The following is a 27,498-nucleotide window of genomic DNA, read 5'->3' on the forward strand; positions in this document are numbered from 1 at the left end:
GTGTTGAAAATTTCTGTCTCGGATTTGTAAATTGATAGGCAACCTGATTGAGGGCGCCTGTGTAACTGATTGAGTGTGCGCTGCTGTACGTATAGATTGTGACGTCAGTGGAGGCGCATTATGTTTATTTTTTGATGCACTTTTTTGCATGCCCGTGAATGTCAGTTGTGATGAAGTTTGTCTTGGCAGCAGTGTTGGAACTCAAATGGCAGGCATAGCGTTTGTCAGACACATCACATTATTCCATTTTTTTTTTTTTTAACCCAGTACCAGGATATGTTAAAATACCTGTTGGCACCAAATTCCAGCGTCACTCGTCATTTAGAACTCGAGAAAGGGATTTTTTTAACATTTCGTCGGGGAGGCCATATTGGAATTCAAAATGGCAGCCATTCAATGTTTGTCAGACACTTTTATTCGTCATTGACTTTAACACGTCAAAACGCTCTTGTGTACCACATTTTGGTGTCTCAGGTCATTTAGAATCCAAGATATAGGATCTTGCAATATTTCTAGATGCTGGCCATACTGAAATTCAAGATGGCTGCCGACCAAGTGGTCAGATCTCTTGGATCCTGCAATTTTTGAAATCAGGGCCCAAAAATACCACTTTATGCAAAATTTCATACTCTCCTAGATACTAGATGGGAGCATCTCGATCGATTTTGTGCTACATATCTGCCCCACTTTAGTGACTTTGGAAAGCAAGAAATATGCAGTGATGTCACAAAAGGAAATAAATTTTGTACACTGAACTTCCCAACAGCATCAAGTCCGGAATGCACACTTCACTGCATGTAAAGTCATGCAATATACATAACACTTTCACACATTTGAAACCAAGAAATCAACACGAATAATTTCAGACAGTGACACTGGTGTGAACTAGTTAACCTCTTTTCTTTAATACATTTGTGTATTACACAAAATGACATCCCGTACACATGATGCATGTATATTTCAGTACCAAGTATGTCAGAACCTACACATTCATTTCACACACTGCACGTTTAATTCTTTGTTGTTGTTTCTTTTTTTCTCCTGTAAGACAGAGATGTTACAGTATTCACAGCTACTTCAACTGTCATTACAAGTATTTTGTGAGAATTTCATAATCTCTTCCACATTATTGCACCAAGAAGTGATAGCATTTGCACAACATCAGCTCATCAAACAAAGTCATTGCAAAAACGAAAAAAAAAAAAAATCCTCCCCACTGCTAATTGTCAAAATTAGCTCCAGCCATTTGATAATAATGCAATAGTAACAACTGTACAAGCTATTCGTGATCACTTTAGAATATAAGAATATTGTCACACCCAGAGATAAAATATTGACCCATTTACAAAAGAATTTATAAAATGCCACAAGAGTTCAACTGCTGAGAACACTCTTTTGAGGAACTGCAACAATAAAGTGAATTAATTGTACTACAGTATTCTGTCTTGAGTGTCATGCTCTACCAGTCACTTAAGAAAATAGAAAGTGAAAAGTGGCAAGTTGTATCCGTGGTGGTTGCAATATTCATAAAACAAAGTGTGAATGCTTCCGATGCATGGGAGTGTGAACAAATGGTGAGAAAACATGTAAATTGCCAAGTGTCATCAGTGCCCAACATATTTTCATGAAACATTCAGAAAATATACTGACCAGGCGTGTACAATCACGGCTAATTGACTATTTTCGTCATCATATTTTGTGACTTTGAAAGAAACGCAAGCCATTATCATTCTACAACACAATTGCTATACGGCAAGCTTTTCTTCAGATTAGAGTAATATGAAAATACTGTAGATAATGGCAAAAATGAAGAGACAGAGTGAGAGCAATGATAACAAAAATGAACTAAGTTTGAGCGAAAATTACAGAAGTAGTAATCAGACATCACAGTAGACTGTGAGGCATGGCATAAGGTTCAATTCAATTATCATGTGACTGATTTCATCTTGTTCATTTCACTTGTTCTCGCTTGTAAGAGAAAATCGGTAATATTTTTCTTCAGTTTGGGTTGAAAAATTAGTGCAATTCCCTATTGGAGGGTGTTATCAATTGATAATGAGCATAGTAGTGGATGCACATTTTGTGTTTTTTATTATTTTGTTTTGTATGTGTTTTGTTTTTTTCTGGAAATTCCATTATGGTGATATTTCACACACCGAATTGCAGAATGGCATGGAAGTAAATCAATTGCAGGAAATTCATTGGATTATAAAGTGGAGATGGCAAATTTTGTTTTTCTCATAACATCACAGTAAATAGGTATTCAGATACTTTCGCACGAGCTGTTTTCATTCCTCCCCGCCCCCTCAACTTAGATTAATCTACAGCATTTCTCTAATTACTATCACTCACATTCACATATACACATCCCTCGAGCAGATACTCTTTTGTTCATAATCATCACATCAGCTGCGCAAGCTATCCAAGGATCAGTTTAAGCAAATACCCAGATGACACAAAATCTAGCCAAGAACATGCATTTCCAATATGGTACTCTGTACTCTATCAGCTTATTTTTTTTTTTCTCCCCTTCACAAGAATACATATAGCATGGAAGCTCTGTATATATACCATGTCTGTGAGAACACTCAGTTGCATAGACTTCACATTCTAGGCAATGGAGGGTTCAACAATGCCTTCACATCAAACATTCAGCATAAGAGAGCAAACAAGAACTCCTATTGCCGAGGACGAAAAAAATATAATATATATAGATTTTTGTTTTGCTATTTATCGCTGCGTGGCGTTGAGTGAGGTCAAAGGTCGGCATGGATTGATCTTCACAGAGCCTCCAGTTGACTGAGATAAACTGTGAACGCACTGAAAAATGGTGTACATCTCCATGCCAAACTATCATACCTCAGCCAGGGCAAGCACACAGCTGACCAAATACACCAGCATTTAAGTGCTATAAAAATATAACTTTTCTTTTTATCTCTCACGAACAACAGATAAGTCAATCACATCATGCAAGCAAAATCTACTTTATGCATCCCATGAAACCTTGTGGGCCTCAGACTGGCTGCCGTAATGTGCACCTATAACTGTCATTTCTCTTCGAGGCAAAATGGAATGTTACATGCACTTTTGACTTCTGGGGTATGCAATGTCTTCATAAGAATCTTATGACTTAACAGGGATGACTACGGAGTAACACCTTGCTTAAGTCTTCGATACATTTATACACGAGTTTGAGTCTCTGGAAACAGCATCTAGCCCTGTAGATGTCACATCCATTTTATTTTTCTAGTGGGGGGGGGGGGGGGAAGCCTATGACTGTGGAAGCCAAATATGATGAAGATCTCACAAGTTTGACTTGCCCTACTTTACCAACCCCATTCTGCCCCTCTGATGGCAAAATTTGGTTTGGTAATTTTAACATCATGTTCAAATAATTCTGCGAACTGCTAGGAGAACAGTACATTTCATACGTGTTTTTGTGTGTCACAACAGATGTGCCTGCCATATATAGTGTCACATATCAATACATTTTTTTTTTTTTTTTTTTTTTTTTTACATTGGGGGCGGGGGCAACTACACACATTTGCACTCTCTGGCCAATGGCTTTTCTCACAGTCCCAAGGTCTCTATCACATAATAACATTTCTTCTTTCAAACTAGTACAATTGCATCAATAATAAAATCTTAATCTTCATCTAGCGCAATAAGTCATGCAAACTTTTACAACAACATCATGAATATCTAATTTCTCATAACTCTTTCCTTCCTTTCTTTTTTTTTTTGTCAGAGAGTAAACACTTTAATCGCTTCCAGATTTCACAGTCTATGTCCAGCAAATCCTGCATCACTACCATGCAGTTTACAGGTCTCTTAATGTCACTAAGATGCCACAAGGGTAAAGCATATATTTTGGCAAAGTGAGGCAACAATATACTCTTAAATTAACCACACTTTGTGCAGGAAAGTCACTCTGAAATTCCAATAAGGATTTCATCATACATCTATATGTATCGCATCATCATCACCACTATCACCATCATCATCATCATCATCATCATGTTCATATGAATTAGTAGCACCATAAATTTTCTGCACGGGTAGCTTAGTCCATTGTCGATCAGTTTCCCGTGGGGCATCCCTGGGGAGAAGTGTTGTCCTCCTTGGTAGCGATGCCAGATTGCACTACAAGGAGCTGTGCACGAAAGCTCAGTGCTGTGGGGCAGTTTTTCACGCCTTGCCCAAAAATCACTCAAGAGTTCTCCGCCAGCGTATAGACATCCATTTAGTTTCCAACACCCAAATAATTCAGCGACGCTTGCACACTTTCCCTGGAAATTCCCTCATTCCTATTCAAAGTCACATGTTGCTTTGTGCCATGGAATTGCAGAAATGGGAATATGGATCGTGTTCTGCTCCTTCTCACTATGAACAGTGGGACAAGAAAGTAGGCTCTACTTGCAACATGGCTGTGGGATGGCGTGCTCCGCAATGGCTCCAAGGTTATGAAGTGTGCGCTCCTTGTTTAGTAGAGATTGACCAAGCATTGAAAAGTACTGCCACAAGGACACACTCCATCCCTCTTTATTTGGATTAATTTGTGTTACACTATAGTCTCTATTAAACAAAAGGCATTGCTGAATAAATAATTTGTGCAGTACCAACTCTTCCTCCTCTATAATAAAGACATTTACAAATGATATTTGTCCTTATATTTACAAACTTGTACAAATACATCACAAACACAAATCTTGATTTCCCTGCAAACTATGTTACATTCAATTGGTAAAACATTCCTCTACTTCAAGGCAGTTTGGCTGACGTAAGAAATTAAAGTCCCTCGGTTAAAAGTAAATTCATATGTCAAAATAAAGAAATATGACAAAATAAATGTACTATTTACAAAATGAAGAAGGACACTGCTCTATGTGCACACTTTGTTTGTTTGTTTGTAGATAAAGCGTTTTTTGGAGGAATAAGTCGAAGCAACATGGATAGTGTGACTGTCATTGATCCTTGCCCTCCACACAAAGAGAATGGCTATAACCATGTGTGGTGTTCAAGATATGAATACTGTCTGAAATCAACAATCTTGGATGAATAACAATGATAGGAACAATAACAAATAACCATTTCAAAGTATTGTGGAGGTGAGGTTATGTGAAAGGAGTCCCACAGCGTTGTGGTCTTTGTTTGAGCAATCTTACAAGGAATGTTTTCTCATCTCATTATACTATCATTTAGGTCTCCTACCAACTACATGACTGGACAGTCCCTGCTTAGATAATATCCTTCACACTTTGCATAGTAATCTTGTGTAGCAGACAGCCTCCCCCGTTCAATATTTAACCTGTAGACAGAACAGGAATAGATAATAAATAATATCATGCACATATCTCCTTACTCTTACTTTAACCCAGAACTGCCTCCAAATTTGGCAACAGTAAAGTACCATATTCTTTTAATATCTTTATGTGGTTTTTAGTTGTTGTTTTTTTTTTTTTTGCATACTGCTGAAATAGTCTTAAGCAGCACAACTGATGTAAGAGAGAAATTTCATGTCATGAAAATGAGGCTGTAATACTTTTTCTTGATAGAGATTTTTTGCTTAGATCTCCATCAAAAAAGAGAAAAAAAGTAGAGAATTATTGCCTTGCCAAATGTTTGACATTGCACAGGAAATTGCAAAAAGTTTTAATTATAATCTTATGCCGGGAATGTTTCAAGTTCCAAAGACCACGCATAGGCTACAATTTCCTCTTTGCCCCAGTAAACTGACGGAAAATGAAAAGTCTTTCACTGTTGACAGCAACCAAGATAAAAGAGCGTTGATGAATTGGTCAAAATCTGTTAACATTAAAGATGGAGAAAGATGAGGGACATTACAATTCACTGATGAGCTGTCTCACATTATTGTAAATGTCAAATATCATCAAATCAGGAAATCAGGAAATCAGGAAATATCATGAAAATGGGAATTCCTATTTGGCATGTTCTCAGTCTTGATTTCAGCAGGTTGTCTCCTTGGTCACTTCCTCTTTGCTCTCCTGACTGGTTTCGGACGACTTCCTCACCGTGAACTCTATCCCGCTCTCGTCCTCGTCCTCAATGCTAGTTCGCATCCGCACCTGGTCCTGGTCGGACTCGCTCTCGTCCATCATCTCATAGCAGCCCTGCTCCACCTTTTTCAGGTGGTCTGGCCGTGTTGGCGATCCGAGAGTGTCCGATCGCAGGCTAGTGAAAGGCGTGAAGTCCAGGGACATCCCCGATCTCACAAACGGCGAAGGAGACGGGGGCACGTCGAGGTCCAAATTATCATTCATTGATATGTAACCAGTGCTTGATGTCGATGCGCCTAGCTCGTGGAGGCGGTTGGTGTTCGCTGCACTGGTGTCGATGTGGTCCGTGATAGTGGAATAGACAGGCGCCGAGGTATAAGGCATGGGACGCTGCATGGACGTCAGGTTGTTGGCCTGCACGCTGGACGTACTGTAGATAGACATGGTACTCTCAGAGTCTATGTGACGCAGCCCCGCAGTGCCCAGCAGCCTCTCCACGGGACTGCGGGCAATGTTCCGCTTCCGCGTGAACTCCCCTCCGACCTGCCGCTTGATGGGCTGGTGATTCTTCTCAAAGTCCTGCTGCGGCGCCACCATGGACAGGTAGCGCTCGAAGGTGCTGAGCCGCAGCACCTTTTGGCTGCTCTTGCTGCGCTTCACTTCAGATCTGCCATCCAGCACCACCCTTGGCACCAGTCGGGTCGGGCTGCCGAAGGTTTTCAGCCCGTCCTCCTTGTCCGAGGTGGGAGCGGTGTCGCTCTCCCCACTGCTGTCTCCACTGTGCAGCTCACTGTGGTGCAGACTCTTGTCGGAGCTGTTCCCACTGGTTTTACCATTGCTATTCATCTTCAGCTCCAAGGATCCCTCATCGAAAGCCATGCTGGATACCAGCTTCCTGCGACCTGTCCGCGGGCTCACTCGCTCCATCCCCATACTGGGCGCACCGAGGGGGAGATCCTTATCTTTCTTCAACAGCTCCGACCGCGGCGGCAACGCTGGGTGGGGTTCAAACTCGTGTCCTTTCTGCTGCATAGGCGGGAAGGAGCTGCCGCTGCGCACCTTCCATCCCCGCCTGGGCATCTCCTTCTCACCGGGCCATTTATCCTTATTGAGGGCACCGTCGCTGGCACTCTTGTACTTGGAGGACGGCACGCCCAGAAGATTCTCGTTGATCTCCGCGGACAGAAGACTGGTCATCAGCAGTTGGCGGATGTCATATATGCTTCTTGCCGTCTGGAACGTGACCTCCTCCACTCGCATGAGTCTTCGCTCGAAGGATCGCATGCCAAGCTTTGACAGGTTCTCCTTCTCCACAATCTCCTCCAGCTGGTAGGAGTGGTCCTCCGATCTGCAAAGATTTACCAGAGATGAAACACTTCTCAGTTCACAGATTTTATTACCTCATCACAGCATTACGTGTCGATCAAAATTCCTTGGTAGAGTCTTAAGACATTTCTTCCCTGCTCACATGCATAATGCACTAAAACAAAAAAGAAAACTATGAATGCCATCACACAGTTTCTTTTAAATGCAGAACTGAGATTTAGTGCTGAAGCTGGGTCATTTTTAGCAAGTGTGGATTACAAAAATTCCTTGAACAAGAATTCATTACATCTGAATTAACCTGTTGCCTGTGAGACATAGCGATTCACTGTACAGCTATTGTATTGCACACACTGTTCCAGTCAGCAAATGGTTTAAAGAATAGCATTCAAAGGAATTCTGCACAGAACATACTACATTTTCTCCACTGTTCGCATCCTGGCTACAGATGCCATTGGCTACCTGTCCCAAGGGACAAATGGGGACCACCCTGGGCTTTCCCACTGGCTTTCCCATGCACCACTGACATCAGTTTCACCCTATACAAACTCGTGTTGCAGTAGCTCTTGCCCTAAAAGAGCCTTGAGGATAAAAAGCAAACATGTTTTTGTTTTGCATCAAAGCTCTGTCTCTTCACCCTTGCCGAGTTTAGTGTTTGCTTTCAGTAATTTTGATCCGCAAATGCGAGACATTTACTAGCATTTTTCGTTGTTGCTCAAAATAGTATTCACAGATTTCCCCTGCCAAAAAAAAGAAAGAAGAAAGACATGAGAACACCACAGATCTTGCATATTACCTTTCAGCCACCTCCTTGAGTCTCTCCTCACTGGACACTTGTCTCTGAGATTCCTTGTCCTTGAGGTAGATCTCCAAACAGGCCTCCTCAAAGTCTTGTACTTGATCCATGGCCTCCTTCTCGAGAAATAGCTCTGAAATGAAAGAAACTTAGTACATCAGCAAACAGATTGATTGTCAAACAGAGCTACAATTATCCACCCATTTAGATGAATTCTATATTTTAGAAAATTATCCAGCTGGAACTATAGTAAATGCCTAGATCATTTGATAGACCATCATCAATCACAGTCAGCAATGTATGGGGGAGGATTTGCATCCAATCTTTGAAAATTACATGTACATTACAGAACCATATCATATCATCATAACAAGTGTATGTAGAATTGGCCCAAATTGATTAAAAACACAAATTTATGACAGTAAAAACACTGCTTACTGGATATCTAATCCTCTCAGATATAAGTTTTTCTTCATCTTCATATACAACATTAACCATTTGGTTGGACATCAATGCTGATAGTACAGTTAATTTTTTTTTTTACAAAATTAAAAACAAACAGAAAGTCTAAAGAGAAGGTGCCAGGAAGACAAAGAAATGCACTGTTAATCCTTTAAAAAAAAACCCAGAATATCAGATTATTCACATGCATATCTAATTTGTGCTCTTTCAAGGAAAGCAGCATTACTGCATACATACAGCTTTACATTATTTAGCGCTTAGAGACATTTTATGTAATAACGCGCTATATAAATGTTGTGAATTATTATTATTATTACTGATAAGATCTAAAGAGGAATACTCCCCCCTCCCCTTAACCCTTTTGCGCGCTTTGCATAATGATTGATACAGAAAACCCAATAGCTTTGAACACACTGTTGCAAAGTCCCTGCCACAGTAAGGGTTCATTCAGAACGACTCGGGGATATCCTTGCTTCAGCCACTCACTCAGCCTGCGGTCCTCCTGCCGCTTCTCACAGTTTCTGCACTGGCAGACGATGAACTTGAATAAGGAGAAGAGGTAGCAGAGAATGGTGAAGGGCGGCACCAGGATGGGCTTCTGCTCGTACTTCATGGTGACGCTGTACCGCTGGAACTTCCACAGCTGGTTGGCGATGGGCATGGTGCGCTGGAATGTGGTGCTGAGGATGGAGGAGGAGGATGAGGATGGAAAACAATTGTCTCTTGTCAACATTCTGCATATTAAAAGGCACATGGTCCCGGTGGTTTAGTCGAATGCGTACGCGGGCGCACGGCGCAAGTTTCCTATAGAGACCTACGCTAACAGCTCCTCTTTAGCGCTTACGTTTTGACCCATTTCCCCCGAGTCCGAAGAAGTCCGATCCACTGTAGTCAGTGGTCAGATCACAGTTCCGCTCATGATTTGGCTGAGGGGGATGACAGCTTTAGCAAACTTCGTGTGTGATGTCATAATAAGAAGCACATATGCACACACCCTGGCATTACTACAAACTGCGTGATGCACAGAGAAGACAACGAAGGCAACGTTACCTACCAACACCTACGCGCTTTACTCTCGATGACAGCTCGACTTCGGCAATCTTCGTATCAATGCTAACTCTGATCAGCACTATCATTCAACAGCACCCTCTACACCATAGGGACTATGCGCCTTTAAAATGGCGATATGGATCCTAATAGAACAGTCGTCTCTTGTCAATATTCCACATGTTAAAATGGCGATGTGGATCCCAATCAAATGATTGGTTGAGAGACAACACATGACCAGTCTTACATTTTGCCTACAGGCCCAACTTTGCTATATACTGAACATTAGTACACTAATGACCACCTTGCTGAGAATGACTCCTACAAATTGCCAAAACACAACTGCTATAGTGGCTTGCAAAACGCTCTGCAGCTATTTTGTTCTGCTCACAACAAGTCTTTAATAATTCGCCACTACACTGAATCTCTCAACACATAAGCACACTGGTGATGACATCACGACATCAGATTTGCTGAGCAAATTTGGGATGTACTCAGATCCTACTGTTACTTCTTACAGAGCCACTATCAGAACTCCTTGTGATAAACAATAATGCAATGCATGATTAGATAATTGGTATGATTTGATTGATGAGCAATGATAACTGCTCGGCTGAGAGAGGTCAAGACATATTAGGCTCACTTGAACAGGGCAATGAGAATGTTGACGATGAGGATGTTGGCAACCAGGCAGTAGATGGACATCGCCACGGGAACCACCCAGTATCCAGTCATGCATGGATCCATGTCAGGCCCGTCACCACATGGTGCTGTCCAAGTCAGATGCAAATGATGAATAAAGAGAGAAGTTTATAACAAATACAGTCAACCTTGCATGTTTGCCACGGTTGTAACTTAATCAGAATGTGGATAACTGGAATGGCAACAAGCCATCTATCTTCTATTCACAAATGCACATTCTCAAAGTTCTGGTGAAAGACTTTCCTTAACAAACAAACAAACAACACAAGTTAAGAACCAATTACAGGTGTAGTGGCCTAACCCTACCCCTCATATATCATGTGAATGATCATTACAGAAGTTTACAGTGCAAAGTTGCTACTGTTGTTGTTGTTGCTTACTCTGCAATTACAAAAAAATATGGTCCATGATGTGTTTGTCCATACAATACCTTTTGATAAAAAACATGCAAATCACTAAATCTTTACAAGCTCTCATAAGTTTAACACCAAGAGAACTTGGGCTTGAATTTATCTCTATTAACCTCTTAACTAGTCTATCAACATAAAGTACATGTATAAAATTTCAAGGCATATTATTTCTATCATTTTTGCAGTTTGCTCCTATATCAATTAGCCAACTAGAAATGTTGTCTGTCTTCCTTTAAACTCATTACATATCATGTCTGCATACACCTCCCTGTTTTGAAATAGCATCAAGTTCATTCAAAGTACAAGCTGGGTATGACGGTGTGTTTTCCATCAACACTCATGATTAATCTTATCTGTGTCCGCCTTCCTATGATTAAACAGCATCAAGTACATTCACACTATTTTGGGCACAATTATGCGACTTCCTTAAAAAGCCAAAACAGAAATGGTCTGTATGCATCTCCCGAGAAATGAACAAAGGGGACTCAAATCACTGTAGAGCAGGGCACCACTGTATGTCTTCCCAAACACTCCTAAATGATCTTATCAGCATACATCACGTGAAGACTGAAAAGGCATGAACTGCATGCTAGAAGCTGGGCATGACTCTGTGTTTTCCCTTTGATAAACACATGATTGATCTTGTCTGTGTACACCACCCCGTGGTTACGAAAGCCAAATCGACTTCATTCGCAACGGAAATTGGATATGAATTTCTCTCTCTCTCTCTTTCGTCGCACTCACGATTGATCTTTCCTGCATACACCTCCCCGTAGATCATCCAGTAGGGTTCGTGGAGCACCTCCCTGATCGGCCACCACGAGGGTTCCACATCAGGATTAAGCACCGACTGGCGGATGACGCCGAAGCTGACCAGGATGATGATGAGCACGATCAGGAAGTAGCACATGTCTCGAAGCTGGGGCAGGAAGAGAGACAGAAAAGACGAAGCAGAGATGAGGAAGGTCTCATTGTCACATTACGGTAGCACAGGGTATCACCCTCATTAACCAAGGAAGGGAACACATCCACGCAGCATTTGATTCAACCATGTAGCTGATATTTAAAGTTACCCAAACTGTTCACTCTGGCGGTGCATGTACAGTCAACCTTGCTTAAGTCGAATAGTCGCCTAAGTCCACAAGGTTTTTTTTTTTCAAATCGTCTTCTCTTTATATTCTATTAATTTTAATCCCTCATAAGTTGAATTTTCTCTAAGTCGAAGCTATTTCTTTAGTCCAAATAGATTCAACTTATGTGAGGTCGACTGTATATACACGTGACTCCCACTAAAACAATTTCCTCTTATCAAAATTTGGTTACAGCCAAACAAACCTGTGAAAGATTATGTAATTGACTTTTGCTCACATTAACAACAGTATAATGACCATGCTCAATGCAATCACTGCTGGAAAAAAAAAAAAAAGAATGATAGAGAGCCAATTCTCAACTCTCTGCTTGGTCTCACCATTTTTCCGATCATGTTGATGAGCGGACCAAGGTAATTACTGACACTGAGGATTTCCAGGAAGCGCAGGTACCAGAGGACGATGACCACGCAGTAGACGACGCGCCCTGACAGGTGGGTGGACGGCATCATGCGCAGGACGAAGCCCACCATGAAGATGAGGATGGCGAAGAAGTCATGCACGTTCCAGAAGACGGAGTAGAAGACCTGAAACTTGTGCGATAGTCTAGACGGTTCTGCGGCTAGGAGCTGACAGGGGACAAAAATACATTGAGGGCAGATCAATATACACCTGTTGATGTCGGGGATAAGCTTTAGTCACTTGCAATTGACAAACCGAAGCATTGCTATGGACATGCCAGGTTTTGATACTGGCCAAAGGTACATTATCATATGACAACTAATTTCAAGTGTTAGTGCAATGAAAACTCTACGAGGCTATTTCCATAAATCCAAATCTGAAGTGCTGATGTTTATTGTACAATATTCTACACTAGGAACCCTTATATCAGATACTCTTAGAACAACTTTCCTGGTGTTATCATGCAACATTACACTATCAAAATTGCATCACAATAGTTTCATGGTGACCGTTTTCAAATCTATACTTTCACACATGAACAGCAGATTGCCTAATATGGCATTGTCGTGAGACACGACAATGCTCCAGAATGATAATCATAAAAGCCACATTTCTACGACAAATATGAAGACGGGATGCACTCCCCATGCTAAAATGCAGAACTCCAAGGAAAATCACTATTAGGAGGATAAACTAAACTCCAAGTATCTCTTTGAAGCTCTCATCACCCTAAAGCCCTACCTCGTACGTAAGCCAAAACTGAGGATGAAACATGTTGTTACTATGGCAACAGTATCATAATAGAAAAAAAAAATGATAAGGGAATGATGAATGTCACAAGCTCATTCCTGTGCATTCCAGGTCTGCCAACATTCCCACATCCAAATCAGGGAGATTCCACACAATAATCAGGGAGATATCTGTGTGTTACATGCATTTCAGTGGGCGAAAATAATTCCCAAATCAGGGAGATTTTGATATTCTCTTATTCAGACATGAACAGATTTTGATATTTTCAGGAAGACTCCTGCAGAATCAGGGAGACTTGGCAGCTCTGGCATTCTTGCTTCTCTTCTTGCGTAGCAATCCTGCAAGACCTACCTCTCTCACATGCTCCATTCCCGTGGAAACGATGTAGGCGATGACGATCCACTCAAAGATTGATGGCATGGGACCCATCCGGAACAGACAGACATAGTTGTAGAGGGCCATGAATGCAAGGTAGAAAATCTAGCAAAAGAACACATTAAATAAAAGATACAAGTAAATAAAAACTGCCAATTATCCCATTGTAAACATTTTGAGATTAGACAGTTGAGATCCTTAACCCCTACTCCAAAAGTTATCATGGAGACTTTCATTGTGTGATCTCTACACTTCCAAGCAAATGTACCTATAATTTATCAAAAAGATTTAGAAGTAATGTTGACAAAACTCATCTGGATATGCTGGCAAAGTCCTCAAATTGAAATTAATATGATTGCAGCTTCTCCAAAGGGATCAAGAAGCATACCTTTCACAGCAGTTTATTCACGGTTCCAATGTGTACAGCACACTCAAATGGAATTGATTTCATAAAGAGTTATGCCTGCAGTACAGAGGTAAACTGTTGAAACTAGATAATCATCTTTTCTTCTTTTTTTAAGAAAAAAAGGTATGATAAAAAAGGAAAGACTCCAAGCAAAGAGTAAATACATTGTATTTTTCTTGTCATATATTCTGAAAGCTCTCCTCTAGCTCCTTCATGACCTTTCAAAACTGGGATAAATCCAGTCACTATCAAATCAATCTATGGTCTAGGATCTTAGAAGGGACATAAATAGCAGTACTCTAACTGCAAAGTGGTGCATTTTTTTTCGGTGGTTTCTCCCTACCGTGTAGGACCAGAATTTGGTGATGGGAGCGTTGAAGAACTCGTAGAGCTTCTTTCCCCCACTCAGCTGCCGTTTATCATTCGACCTGATGGGCAGGTCTCTGTTGCTGCTGTGCCGCTGGTGCTCACTGGGGGTGGTGTCCTTGGACGAGATGGTCAGCCGCTTGCGAAGGCCCGGCCGCTCCTGAAAATGAAACGCCACCGCTGTCAAATGTCAGGTGCTGGGCTGGGATTCATTTGAGGCATTTTGGCTCTCAGTGATCAATCGCAGATCGTATCATGGTGCTTGTTACAACGTCATATTATCCCTCTGTCCCCCTCCTAGACATTATCCGGTTAGGTTGATGCATGGTGCATCCCCTCCCCATTCATAATATCTTTACAGATTATGCACAGAAGGTGCCATACTGGATGGATGATCAAGCAACATTGGAACATATATAACTCTAGTATCTGGTAGTGTTCACATCCACACTAATCTCCAGCTTTCAAGTCACAGATAGGCAACATTATCTGTCCAAAAGAAAAAATCCATATTCACTATAATTTCAGCTGGTCAATATGATAATAGCATTTCACACATATTCAACAAGTCAGTATAGAAACAATTTCAATAATAATGACATTAGGTTGATAATCTTACATCGCTTCCTCATCTGTAAAGTCTAATATGGTAGCATTTTTTTTAAACATTCTAACATAAACATTAACAAGTGTAGCTATACCACCGGAGAGTGATTTGTAGTCGGTTAATAAATAGGATATTCCACTGCACAGTCTATTTGTTTGGTGGTAAGAGCATCTCACTACAACAGTGATGGTTGACATGTACATGTTACCAGAAGTAACTACGATTGTCAACACCATGAAACACCAACTCAATTGCAATGCTGATGGACACATGCATCTGGTAAAAAGACACGCCTGCTATTGTTTTCTTTTTTTTTTTGCTCACCGCCATCTCGATCTCCTCCTCCTCGATGGCATTGTGGAGGCGGGTGAAGGAGGTGGAGGAAGTGAAGGAGGGCCGGTCCGCGTCTTCCACGTCCTGCATGTGTTCCTCCAGGGTCTGGGGCATCAGGAGCAGCTCCTCCGTGCTCTTGAAGCCGATGGCAAAGATGCAGGCGGGGAAGAGGAGGCTGGTAATCACCTGCGAGGCGTGGGGAAGCAATCAACATCAATGGTGGTAATCAGTCATTGTGTAGACTCACTGCATTATCCAAAAAAGAGTCAACAAAATCACAGTTCTTGCAAATAACACCAAGCCAAAATTTATAAGATTTACATATAAAGTTGGAAGATATCGCTGCTGTAGACACAATTTTACTGCTAAAACAGAATCAGGTCTTAATCTGACTTTTCAGTGTCAGAACAATCACCCCCACTCCCCCTCCCTCCCCCCCCCCCCCCACCCCCCACCCCCCATGCAAGAATCCGTAGTCCCGCACCTTGATATTGATATACTTCTGAGCCTGGAGTCCACCATGCCACAGGTCATTAAGGAGCACTTGACAGCAAGCATGGGCCATGAACTCCCGGTGTTGCGCCATGGCTGCCAGACTCAGGCACGTGTGCTTGCTCCAGTTGTCCAGCTGGACAGTCAGTAGGTGGATGGTCACCACCTCATCCTCGCGGTAGCAACGGTCCAACAGGTCCAGGGCGAGAACATTGAAGTCCCTGGAATGAAGAGCAGGAGGTTCACATTCACAACTTGCAATTTCTCTTGCTTGAACACTCTTCAAATTGCATGCGGATACATGTAGCTTCAAAATAGCTGAATTGTCATAGAAATGAAATCACGGAAACTTGAATACACTCTTTCTCCCTATTCCTCAGTGCACATTAACAAAAATCTTTTTACAGATGCAATGAAGGCGATTTATTTCTTGTATTTTTTTTTTCTGTTTAATTTTAGAGCACAATCTCACATTCAAATCTTTTCATTTATACAAAAGAAAGCTTGTTTCCCTCTGACCTCTACAGAGTGATGTGCTTCCATGAATGGGTCAACATATCCAAATGCAGTGCTCTTCATTCTTCCTCATCAGAGCTCCATGTGGAGCTTTATAGCAAAGGAAGGCTACTATTCACTGGACAGAAGCTACATTTTGTAAATGTACAGCTCGATTATGATGGCGTCTCAGAATTATGATGCCATCCCAGATTATGGTGAAAGGACATACACTTACATATACTGATAAGCTGTCACCACATGATGCCATGTAAATTGCAACCATCAATAATTCACCTTGTTAAAAGCGCTTTGGAATGACATACAACCCGGCCAATCTAAATATGAATCCTCTCCTTGACTTTACACACTCCTGGCAGTTGACCCATCCATAAATAGAGCCACAAAAGTATCTTTAGACCAATTTCAATTTCTGTTGGCACACATACTACTTACATGGCCTCAATATGGAAAAAAAAATGTATTCTAAAAAACAGGCCTTCAACTTTCAGGATAGCAAATATCACCTGGGTTGCTAGTTAATTGCAGCACCTGTGACCGACATGTTGCACAAGAATAGACCAACTTGTTGGCTGACATACTGAAGATATGACGAATGCCTATCAAGGCAGAATGATTACACCCTCAATCAATAGGCCACACAGAAACCAACACCCACACAGACATTCTCATAGATACAATTGTGTAAGAAAACAAAAATGAATACAGGACGCCAAATGAATGCCTGTCCCTGTCATTTAAATTGGGTCAATAAAAGCAATATAAAATCACTGAAAATGGACCACTACGTAACAAACTTTATGAATAATAGGATGACTACATAAACAGTATGACTGATTTGTTTTCTTTCATCATATTGAGACAACATAAAGGAGGAAAACTGCCGGGAAATGAAAAGTTATAGTCATTCTAAAGAAGTAGAAAAAAGTGACTGAAACAAAGCAATATAATGACTCCTATCTACAGTCAATGTAAATAAGGCTGAAACACATGTACAATACCATTCTATTTGTAACTTTCGAACTCTACCACTTATGGCTGCCAAAAAAACCCGGGGAAAATGCCCTCAAAGTTCCTAACCTGACCCGCAAACCCTAACCCTTGCATGAACAAACCCCGAATTGGGGATTTCCTACCAGAAGTGCATGGTTACATAACACCTTCATCTCAAGAGCAACCTCGACTGCACAAAGACTCACTCAGCGTATCTCCTCAGCTCCCCGCTGATGTCGGTCTCGAGGTTCATGACCTCCGCCGACTTGGCCATGGCTCGGTAGAGGGATGAGGCGACCAGTGCCTTCGCCAGTGCCTCCTCATCCTGTCGCCATAGAAACAGGGCCATCTTCTGGCGCTTGGTCAGCACCGCCCAGATGAAGAGCTCGTTGAAGGGGAAGTCAAAAGTCTTGTGCAGGGGGTCGATGGGCGGGACCGTGGCGTCGGAAGCCTCACGCTCTATTAGCAAGGTGAACGACAGGCCCTGGGGTTGGTCAAATGATTTGGGAGGGGGAGGGGTAAAAGATTTAGTGAGGAAAAATGGTGAGCAACAGAAAACAAGCACACACTGCCAGGCATATAATATCATCCTCAATGAGATGAACATTAGTCTTGAAGATCAGTAAAACATAATAGTGTATGCATGTAGCCAATGCTGACAAAAGTACACTGTATTTTTGCAAAAGTTCTGACCACTGGATGACTTCATACTGTATGAATTCTCACTACTGATACCTTGGATTTCTGGAAGGCCCAAAGGGATTGGCAATATACATTATTTGAACACATGTTACGTCCTTGAATACATGGTGCAGTATTCATACAAAGATTGGGAATCTTTTGAAGATATTGACTACGATCCAACTATAAAAGTCTACCTGTGGAACTCATCAAACCCTCTCCGAGCTTTGGCAAAAACATTCAATTAGTCGTACATCTTGGAATATCCATGAGTCAGTTTATATATGACAGTACCAGACGAAGCTGTTACAACAAGTTGACACATTGGTGACATAATTCATGAGTGTGAACGTCCTTTACACCACAACTCAATATCATGTCTCCTACATTGCACTTCTACTGTACTTGTCTCACAAACCTAGACATGTTAACATTCTGTCATTGCACCATCCATAATCTGAAGGCAAGAAAGGGTGCATCTTGCACGCCATCAATGATTACCTTTTTCAGTGTAGACTGGTGTAGAGCCTTGAAGGTCCTATCGGTGTAGCTTGACTGGTACGTTCCACCCATGAGGCTCTCAAACACCAATCCAATGTCGTACAGGGAATACTTCTGAAGGTGGTGGTGGTGCTGCAATGTAAGTTAGTAATCACCGTGATGACTAATATGTTTTTCATAACTCGTGTTACGATGATAGATGTGATCTCATGTCACAAGCAGCATCTTCCTCAAATCCTTCTCATCATATCATCATATCATCATCCTCCTCCTCCTCCTCATCATCCTCATCATCATCATCATCATCATCATCATCATCATCATCATCATCATCATCATCATCATCATCATCATCATCATCATCATCATCATCATCATCATCATCATCATCATCATCATCATCACCACATCATCAAATCATCAGTATTCTCGTCACAGCATGCAGAATGATCAGTAGCATCACCAGAGTCCTCAATACCAAACCTCCTATCAAAGTGCAGAAACAATTTATACTTCACTTGACTACTATGGCATACAGTATATCAATTGGTTTCAGTCATAATTTTGAAAGACTCTCTGGAGTGACATACCTAAAGGGTCATACATCTTTTAAGATGTCAAAATTATATTCAGTTTTCATAAATGAAAACTCTGGAAAATGAATAATGATTTTTTTTTTTTTAATCCAGCAACCAGACTATCAATAAAAGATTTAAACTGACATAAATTTGTATGTCCCCAAGAGATTTTGTAAATAATGTAATTACCTTTCCAACATCCTTCACTAGATATGGCAATGTATTGGCTGGTCCTTGCTTCTGTTTGGGTGAATAAACAAAAATTACAACATTGGATTATTTGTAATATTTTCTTACATATTGAAAATGAAAGCATATGCATAAATGTGTGTGGGTAAAACATGAATGTGTCATGTCTTACAAATACGCCTGTCTAGTGCACCTTAAATCACAATACCTCTTTCAAGGTATGTGGAGAAATTAATTTGAATCCTGAAATTATTCAAATTCACATCTTTAATTGTACATATGAATAAACATTCATATTTATAAACGTAAATTCACATCCAAATAGACCATATCTCTTGCGTATTCAAATCCTAAGCACGCTTTGTTCACAAAAGCTTGCCACAGCCTTGCCCAATCTAGCAACAACTCAGATGAATGCTGAGTGAATTCCTGCGTGAGAAAATTAATTAGAGGGAGCAGGTGAATCAAATGATTCTTAACTAGGCTGTGAGAAAATAAACATCCATTTTTTTTGTTTTTGTAATAAAGGGTCTACTAAATTCTCCAACAATGTTAATATTGTAAATGAAATATTTAACTATGCATATTTCTATGAATTCTTTGAATGGGTGTGTTTCCTCACTGTGTTGTAGAGCTCCTCCAGTCTAGCCATGGTGAGAAACTTGTGCATGTTGACACCATTGTCCTTGAGGAGCTCCACAAATTCCACCTGGTTGTTGGATAGGGCCTCCATCATCACCTGGTCTAATACACCTTCCTAGGATGATGGGAAGACAAGTCATCAAACAGGACGTGATTGCACAAGCAGACGGAAATCGGGTTTACAAGAAGTGTCGTCGTGGGGTGGGGTGGCGGGGGGGGGGGGGGAAGAGGGAAGAGGGGTCTCTATTTCGCCTATTTGGACAGAAAAGATGTTTGGGAGACATTTGACAGAAGAGATGTTTGGAAGTGAAAAAAAAAATGACATCCATCTGCATTTCTTGTGTAACACTTTCACAAGTGTTCTTGAGGACGGGACGATTTTGCTACAACATGCATTTTCTATATGACAACTGCTCAGAACTAGTCTTCAATGAGGTAAACTTGTACTTGCTCATTGTCTCAAAGATTAGGTGATTTCCACTGACTGAAAGCACATGGTATGGTCCCTTCTTGGAAGCAACAGATTAAACTGTGCCAAAATTATCACCCTAGCCTGAGACCCAGTGAGATTAATGCTCACCTGAGTATGACTGTTTGTCTTTTTTTAAACCTTTAGGACACTGCCACAGAATGGTGGCTGAATACGAAACCACAAACTTTTCCGAATGATAATTAACTACATCTGGACAGTAGTAAGTCCTGCATTCTCTTCATACCTCATAGGACCCAATATATAGCTCCCCCCCCCCCCTTTTGAGCTATGGTACCCACTGATCATCACTTTCTGCCAAGTTTGGCTAAGAATTACTGGTACAGAAAGGAAAGATATATTGACCAATCCCAATCAGAGGGCATCTCAACATTTTGGGCCCTTTCTAGGACCAAATGTTGTCTGCCTTTGACCGTCCACTATAAATATGATTTAGAATTCTTGACCAACTAAGATACTTCTTATGGCACAAAGTTTGCCCTGCCAGTTACAGATTAAATCTTTATGATTAATCTTTATAATATAACCCTTCACTGGGACCCCTGTGCCTGAAGAATACCTTTGGGACCACATGCGAACCAACTTGACTGTGTCAGTTCTGGATTAAACACTAAGATTTGTCACACATCTTAGTTTTTCATAATTAGTACTAAAGGGAAAACAGGGAGAGAGAACAAGCCATGGTCCCAATTTGGGCAGGTCAGGGTGAGTCTTTGTTTCAAACAGACTTTTGCTTTTTATTTTCCTTTTATCTGTAAGACAATTCTTTGTTTCAGACAGTAGTGAAATCTGATTCATTAAACACTGAGAACTTCATTCAGCAAAGCGTCAGATACAATTAGCGACTGATCTTTTCTTTAAACGGTGAAAATCAACACTACGTGACTGGTACACAGTCCTCACGAATTCTCTGTTATCTACCAAAAATAGCTGGACCGAGCTAAGTCAATTAAAAGCCCAGTTACCCGCAGGGGGTAATGTTTGGCTGTTTTGCAACAAAGGACAATTCCATTCATTTCATCGCAGCAGTTAGGGACTTTTCCTGGCGTGAGACTCAATACAGACTTTTTTCATCGCTCACAGGTTGCTTGTTGTTTTCAGCGGAGAGCTGATTGAAAGGAGAGCGCAGAGGTGTCATAATTTAATTAGTTTGTGGCCCCTGGCTATTAATTTCACTCGGCCGTGATAGAAAGAGACCCATTATTACACCTCACAGCGGCATTTTCCCTTTTTGTTTTTGTGTGTGCTTCCAGCCCCATCCATGTAAATCCATGTTGTCATGTCAATAACACAACAGCAGTTTAACATTACATCACCATTGAGAGATTACTGCTAAGTAGGCCATTTTTCCCAGAACAATTGAATGAGATGCCCATATGCAATGCAGATGATGGTGACAGCAGGAATAACAGCTGAATTAAATATTACAACAGCCTGATCGCTAGCACCAAAATATCAAGAAACCAGCCCATTCATGTTATTTCACTGTCACAGGTTGTGACAATGAATTGTGCACTTTCTGACACTTCAGCAAACCACTCAATCACTGATTGTACATATTTCTTTCCCATTTCCATATTTACGTCATAAAGTTCTAGCTTGGCTACATCCGCTATAAAGAAGTAAATAATTCACTAAATATCAAATTATTTTCCTGACTTCAAAAGAAATGATACCATTTACAATAAACTCTCTGCATCGGTGCATCAAGTTTTAATTTTGATATCAAAACATGATTTTTTATTTTTTTTGTAATGATCTCCATTTATTGCTTTTGCTTGTTTTTTGGTTTTTGTTCTTGTATTCTTTTTCTTTCTTAAAATGAAAAAAAAAAAAAAATTGGTAAGTACTCACAGGCCAGTCCCGGCCATGGACAAAAATCTGCGTCTTGGCAATGTCGACACGGTTCCAGGAGAGAGCCAGGTTCAGTTGGTCCGAGTAGGACTTGGCCTGGGCCTTGAGCAGGGCTGTGAGGATGGCGAGATCAAAGTCCTCCACTCCCTCTGTACCAAGGCAGAATACTGTGATCTGTGGGGATGGTAGAAAATTACATCCGATGTGAACGCTTCCTCGTAACCTTCTGCATGCCCTATCAATTTCTTGTCCACAGGTATATGTGTGAAGTTTGTAAACATTTGATTCATTGGCAAAGAAAGCATTAAATGCCAACATGGATATACAAATGGGTGAATACATAAGAAACAAAACATATACTGTATACGCCAAATATTTTGCGAAGTTTTTATTTTTGCGAATTTTACGAGTCAGCTGCTATTCGCGAAATTAAATACACACGAAAATATTGACTCTAATGCCGATATGAATGTGACGTATGCGTATACATTTCTCTGTTCAGTACATGACTCCATGATTGCGCATTTAACCACTCGCGAAATTGTCAGGAAGTCCCGATTCGCGAAAATTTAGACACGCGAAATATACGGCATATACAGTAAGTGTGAACGTTGACAGTTGCCATGATCGTTAAGACCAACTTTCTGTTTCTTTCAAGCTCCGGCTCTTGTGCATTTTTGTGTTGATAATGTTCTAGTTGTACTTCCTGTTCTCATTCTGTGCATCCTTTTGCATATTCTCCTTCTTTTCATCAGTATCATCACTGTTACTACGATTGCTGCAGTTATCATTACTATCATTGTTCTTCATTTTGACATTATCATCATGCCCATCGTCATCACCGATATCTACTACCCTCAGGAGTGGGTGGATTGAAATGAGAAATGTGGATGGCTGGTTTTTTTTTTGTTTTTTTTTTTTTGGGGGGGGGGGACGGGAGGGGGGGGGGGTGAGGTGTAGCAAAACTCGGAAACTTACAAGCTCCTTGTTCTTCATGCACATGGCCAGCTCATGGTAGAGCTTCTCACTCTGCCGCTGGTTGAAGTCAAAGGTGTGCTTGATGGTCTCCAACAGCTGCTCTCTCAGAGATGGGACCAGAGTTCTGAGAGCAAAACATATATATGCACAGAAAATATAAACATTTAGAGATGAATATTTCTTGATGAAGGACTGAATTGTAGAATTCATATCTCATTTAGTTCAAAGACACAGTCTTCACAGATATACATTATAACATGACATAAACATAGGAGCAGACCTTTATATTTAGTGCCACAACACTGTGGGTCTAGCAATCTGAGCGAAAATAAAATATCACAGACCCACTAATGAAGATACATAATATGATATAAAACATAGAGTATAATTTGATAATCAGCGTTACAACATCATGAAGCCAATTGTTGTTGGTCCTTTATAAAAACGTTCCTAATAAAGTCATAGTTCTAAAATTGAAGGATTATCATATTAACATACCCACAGCCTATTCCTGTTTTATTCATGAGGGAAAGACTAATTACCATGGGTATTTTGAACTTTCAACAAAGATCATGCTGAGAATATCTATACCAGCAATATTTGTTGTTATCCCAGTTACCCACAGACAATGTAGTTTTCATTTCTAATAAGCTCATTAATTTAACATGGGCAAAACATAACACAATATTCTTACTTTAAAGGTAGGGGATACCTTTTACAGACCTCCCAAAATGCAGCAAAACATTAGATATGAACCTTAGGGGACTTGTTTAGGCCACTGCTGAGAAATTTGGAAGTCAACAGTTATGTACAATTTGAATAATGCACAAAACTCAACTACTCAGTAGTTCTGTGTGTCAGCCACACTTAAGCCTTTTTGTTGCAGTCTTCTGTACTTTTTTTTTTTTATCTATAAACACAAATCTAAAGGTATAAGAGCTGATGTAATAACATATAGAGTGTGTGGCAAGAATGTATATAGAAATGTTTGTAAGTTTTGATGAACTTTCTTCACAAAATATACATGATGGACACACATGCAGTGCATGGGTCTGCAAAGGTAGCCTAGTAATGTACTGGAATTTACGGTGAGCCCCGAAAAAAATTCAATTCAAAATCTAACGGTCAATAAAAATGTACTAAACGTTACCTTCCACTTCCAATACTTTATGGGAGTTTCTAAAATGATACTCTCTTCAACATACCATTGTATTTATACATCTCTTCATTTAAGGCATGCAAATGGGATTCCCTACCTTTAAGTGTAATGCTAAAAGAAAATTGGCAATGTTCTGTTTGCATTGACTTCACTCCGCTCATTTGAGTCAATTTTAACATGGAGTGGGAGTAGAGTGTCCAGGGCACCATTTCATGAAAGTTGTCAGTCTCTGACAATTTCAGTAAAATCCTTGGTTTTGATTGGCTGAGAAGCTCTGGTAACTGACTGTCACTATGGTAATTGTCACAACACTGACATCTTGTCAGGGTTGAAGACTTTCATGAAATGGTGCCCAGGTACCCACTCTTGGAGAGGTACTGCTTTCTCACCCATCCTTCCGGCTGAACTTGTGCATGAAAGCGATGATGTCAGCTGCCCTGCCCGTCCCATCGAAAACAACGACGGGGATGGGCGGGTCTCCACTCACATTGGCTAGTACTGTTCGAATGACGTTGGCTCCACCCTCCACAACAACAGTAACTACAGGCACTTGTCTTCCTGTGGACGCAAAGCAACGACAACAACAAAATTAGAAGAGCTGTTTAACCCTCACTGTGCTCTGCTCGTTGATTGGGTCAGATGTCTGTTAACTCATTGTCCATGAATAGGGATTAACTAATCCCCCTAATCTCCATTGTGTCACCATGGGCTTCCTGTTGGACTGAGGCACATTGCTACACATGACTGGGCTTGTGGGTCAACTAGGTCAAGTTTGGATGTATGGTTTGATTCTATTAAAGCTAATAAGTGCCTCAGCACATGAAAGGTTTTAGTTTCCTATCTGCATGACCTAAGGTATCTAATCCTTCTAAGGATAATGTAATCTATCTATCACGACCATTAAATACTTACTACATACAGTATGAATGGAACAATAGCTTCCAGTATCTAAATCTCATTACTTTTCTCAAGCTGCAGTAATACACAGCCCATTTTACAGACAGTAGTCTTACTTTGGTCAGTAGCACAAATATAAATACGCACAAAGACACATAATACACATGACACATACAACATACTAACATGCACAGATACACATGTCTAAATGCACAGTGGGGGAACCAAGCTTAAATCTTGCACAAAAATGTTCTAAACGGTAAATACAATAAAAAAAAAAGAAGGAAATAATCACTAAGGACTTTTGTGTGATTATGGAATATGAATGTATTGAAGGTTGACCAGGATTTGAAGCAAAATGTGCTGTTACTAGGGCAACAAGTTCTTTTTGATACTGGTGAGCTGACATTAAGGAAACCATTCAGTTCTATGGATTTTCCTGCTTTAGTTTTAGACAGCCTTGAGCATGTGCCTCCATGAAGAACATTCAGACGACAGTTCATTGTGACATTCGCTTCAATTGATGTTAAAAAAAAAAGAAATTGTACAGGTCTGGGGATCTGAACTCCTGGCATTTCCTGGATTGAAAGGGAATTATTTTGCTCCAGACACTGCTTTCATCATCAGAATTGAATAGTATGTGGGTAGAATACAAAAACTGTTGAGACTGAAAACAGTTACCCCTTTTCAAGAGCTGCACTTTCTTTCCTTTGAGTAAAACTGCTTGAACTAGATGTGAATGCACATATGTTATCTCGAAGACAGCACACATGTCGGGCTAACATCACAGCTGAAAGCTGCTTCAATGCAAGATAAGGTTTGTTGTCAACATGGCTCATTCACGACTTTCAAGTTTTAATTCAGCTTCTCAACAGCTGAATTGCTTTGACCTACAATCGGCAAGAACTCAAGCCGATTCTCCGAGATCTTGCGACCACGGCGCTATATCCCAAAAAGGCATCGCTCGAAAGCGATTGTACCCTCTCTGCCCATGAAGAAGATGCAAATCTGACTTTTAGTAAGCACAACAAAGATCCCCTATGCCCTTGAGTGTTACAGATCCTGGCATTAAATCTTGTATTGTGTCACACAGGGCTCACTAGTTTGTGAATACCAGCCGCTCTCGGCAAGATAAGACTGATGACACGTACACAATATCTTGTTTCAAATGGATCACATGGAATCAACATCACTTTGGCTTATCTAATCTTTAACTTTCTTTCAATTTCAAGTTTCATTCTCCATTCATTCAGGTGAAGCAAAAAAAAAAGTGAAAAAATTGTGTTCTAGTGAAATCACTGACAATGAGTTTTACTTGCTAAACCTTTCCAGCACATGCTTCATTTCACTCTCTCTATTTCTATGGCTGGAGATTAACAATAAACAGGAGACGCATTAATCGATTCAGGATGAAAATCACTTAATTTACATGAATTTTTGAATTGGTATACTCTAGAATTTGCATAATCCCTATGGAATGCCACTTCAACTAATTTTCCACTTTCACCAAATGGCCTGTATAAAAAGAACAACTTGTTACACTATGATGGATATGTCAGTCATATTTAAGCAATGAATAATCAATTCATTCAGTCACTCTGTCATTCATCTTTTGATTTCATTCATTCATTCATTCATTCATTCATTCATTCATTCATTCATTCATTCATTCATTCATTCATTCATTCATTCATTCATTCATTCATTCATTCATTCATTCATTCATTCATTCATTCATTCATTCATATATTTGAACTTGCATCTGTTATACTGAAATTATTCAAAACAACAAACACAAAGAAATTAAGACCAGGCCACAAGGATAAAAGAAGACATTGATAATGATAATGATAATTAAATTTGCATTCTTTATAGTTCAAAATAATCTACAGTGGATATTCTCCATGTGCTTAAACAAACCTCCTGAACATCAATAAAATAAGATGATATTTTCTTAAAATATATTTGCAAAATAGAAAGTAGAAAAAGTGGGACTTACTTGGACTGACGTGTTGCTGGGAGAGATACTTCTCAAACTTGCGCCTCAAGAGCACCTCACACCCGTACTGGTCAACCGTGCCATTGTCCACCAGGAGGAAGTGGGTGTGATGGCTGTTGAGCTTGAAACCTTTGCTGACCGGACAGGCCACAGAATGGTATGGACGGCTTGCCTGTAGGATGACCCGATGCGACCCAGCCAGGGGATGGACAGATAGAGAGAGAAAGAGACAGAAAGGGAGAGAGAGACAGAGAGAAAAATAAACAGATCGCGGCAAAGAAAAAGAAAGAGAGACAGAACAAAGGAAGAAAGATAGATAGGGGAGAAAAAGAGAGAGATAGATATAAAGAAAGAAATACAGTAAAGAGGAGGACAGATAGAGAGT

At 40.5% G+C, this 27,498-nt stretch overlaps 1 protein-coding gene across 1 annotated transcript in view; it reads right to left on the reverse strand.

Moving 5' to 3' along the window:
- Positions 1-5,929: 5,929 nt before the first annotated feature.
- Positions 5,930-27,498, reverse strand: part of LOC140231199 (transient receptor potential cation channel subfamily M member 3-like) — a 60,875-nt gene continuing 39,306 nt past the window's right edge. The window contains exons 5-22 of the mRNA XM_072311346.1: positions 27,114-27,285; positions 24,607-24,775; positions 23,059-23,182; positions 22,081-22,254; positions 19,717-19,851; positions 19,092-19,145; positions 18,328-18,453; positions 17,352-17,629; positions 15,629-15,857; positions 15,136-15,330; positions 14,182-14,364; positions 13,409-13,537; positions 12,226-12,474; positions 11,502-11,676; positions 10,289-10,415; positions 9,085-9,278; positions 8,137-8,269; positions 5,930-7,365 (exon numbers count right to left, since the gene is read on the reverse strand). Coding sequence (XP_072167447.1) covers positions 5,967-7,365; positions 8,137-8,269; positions 9,085-9,278; positions 10,289-10,415; positions 11,502-11,676; positions 12,226-12,474; positions 13,409-13,537; positions 14,182-14,364; positions 15,136-15,330; positions 15,629-15,857; positions 17,352-17,629; positions 18,328-18,453; positions 19,092-19,145; positions 19,717-19,851; positions 22,081-22,254; positions 23,059-23,182; positions 24,607-24,775; positions 27,114-27,285 — 4,245 coding nt within the window. The 3' untranslated portion in view covers positions 5,930-5,966. The remainder of the gene's footprint in view (positions 7,366-8,136; positions 8,270-9,084; positions 9,279-10,288; positions 10,416-11,501; positions 11,677-12,225; positions 12,475-13,408; positions 13,538-14,181; positions 14,365-15,135; positions 15,331-15,628; positions 15,858-17,351; positions 17,630-18,327; positions 18,454-19,091; positions 19,146-19,716; positions 19,852-22,080; positions 22,255-23,058; positions 23,183-24,606; positions 24,776-27,113; positions 27,286-27,498) is intronic.

This window comes from Diadema setosum, chromosome 7 (genome assembly GCF_964275005.1).
Source record: "Diadema setosum chromosome 7, eeDiaSeto1, whole genome shotgun sequence".
NCBI lineage: Eukaryota > Metazoa > Echinodermata > Echinoidea > Diadematoida > Diadematidae > Diadema > Diadema setosum.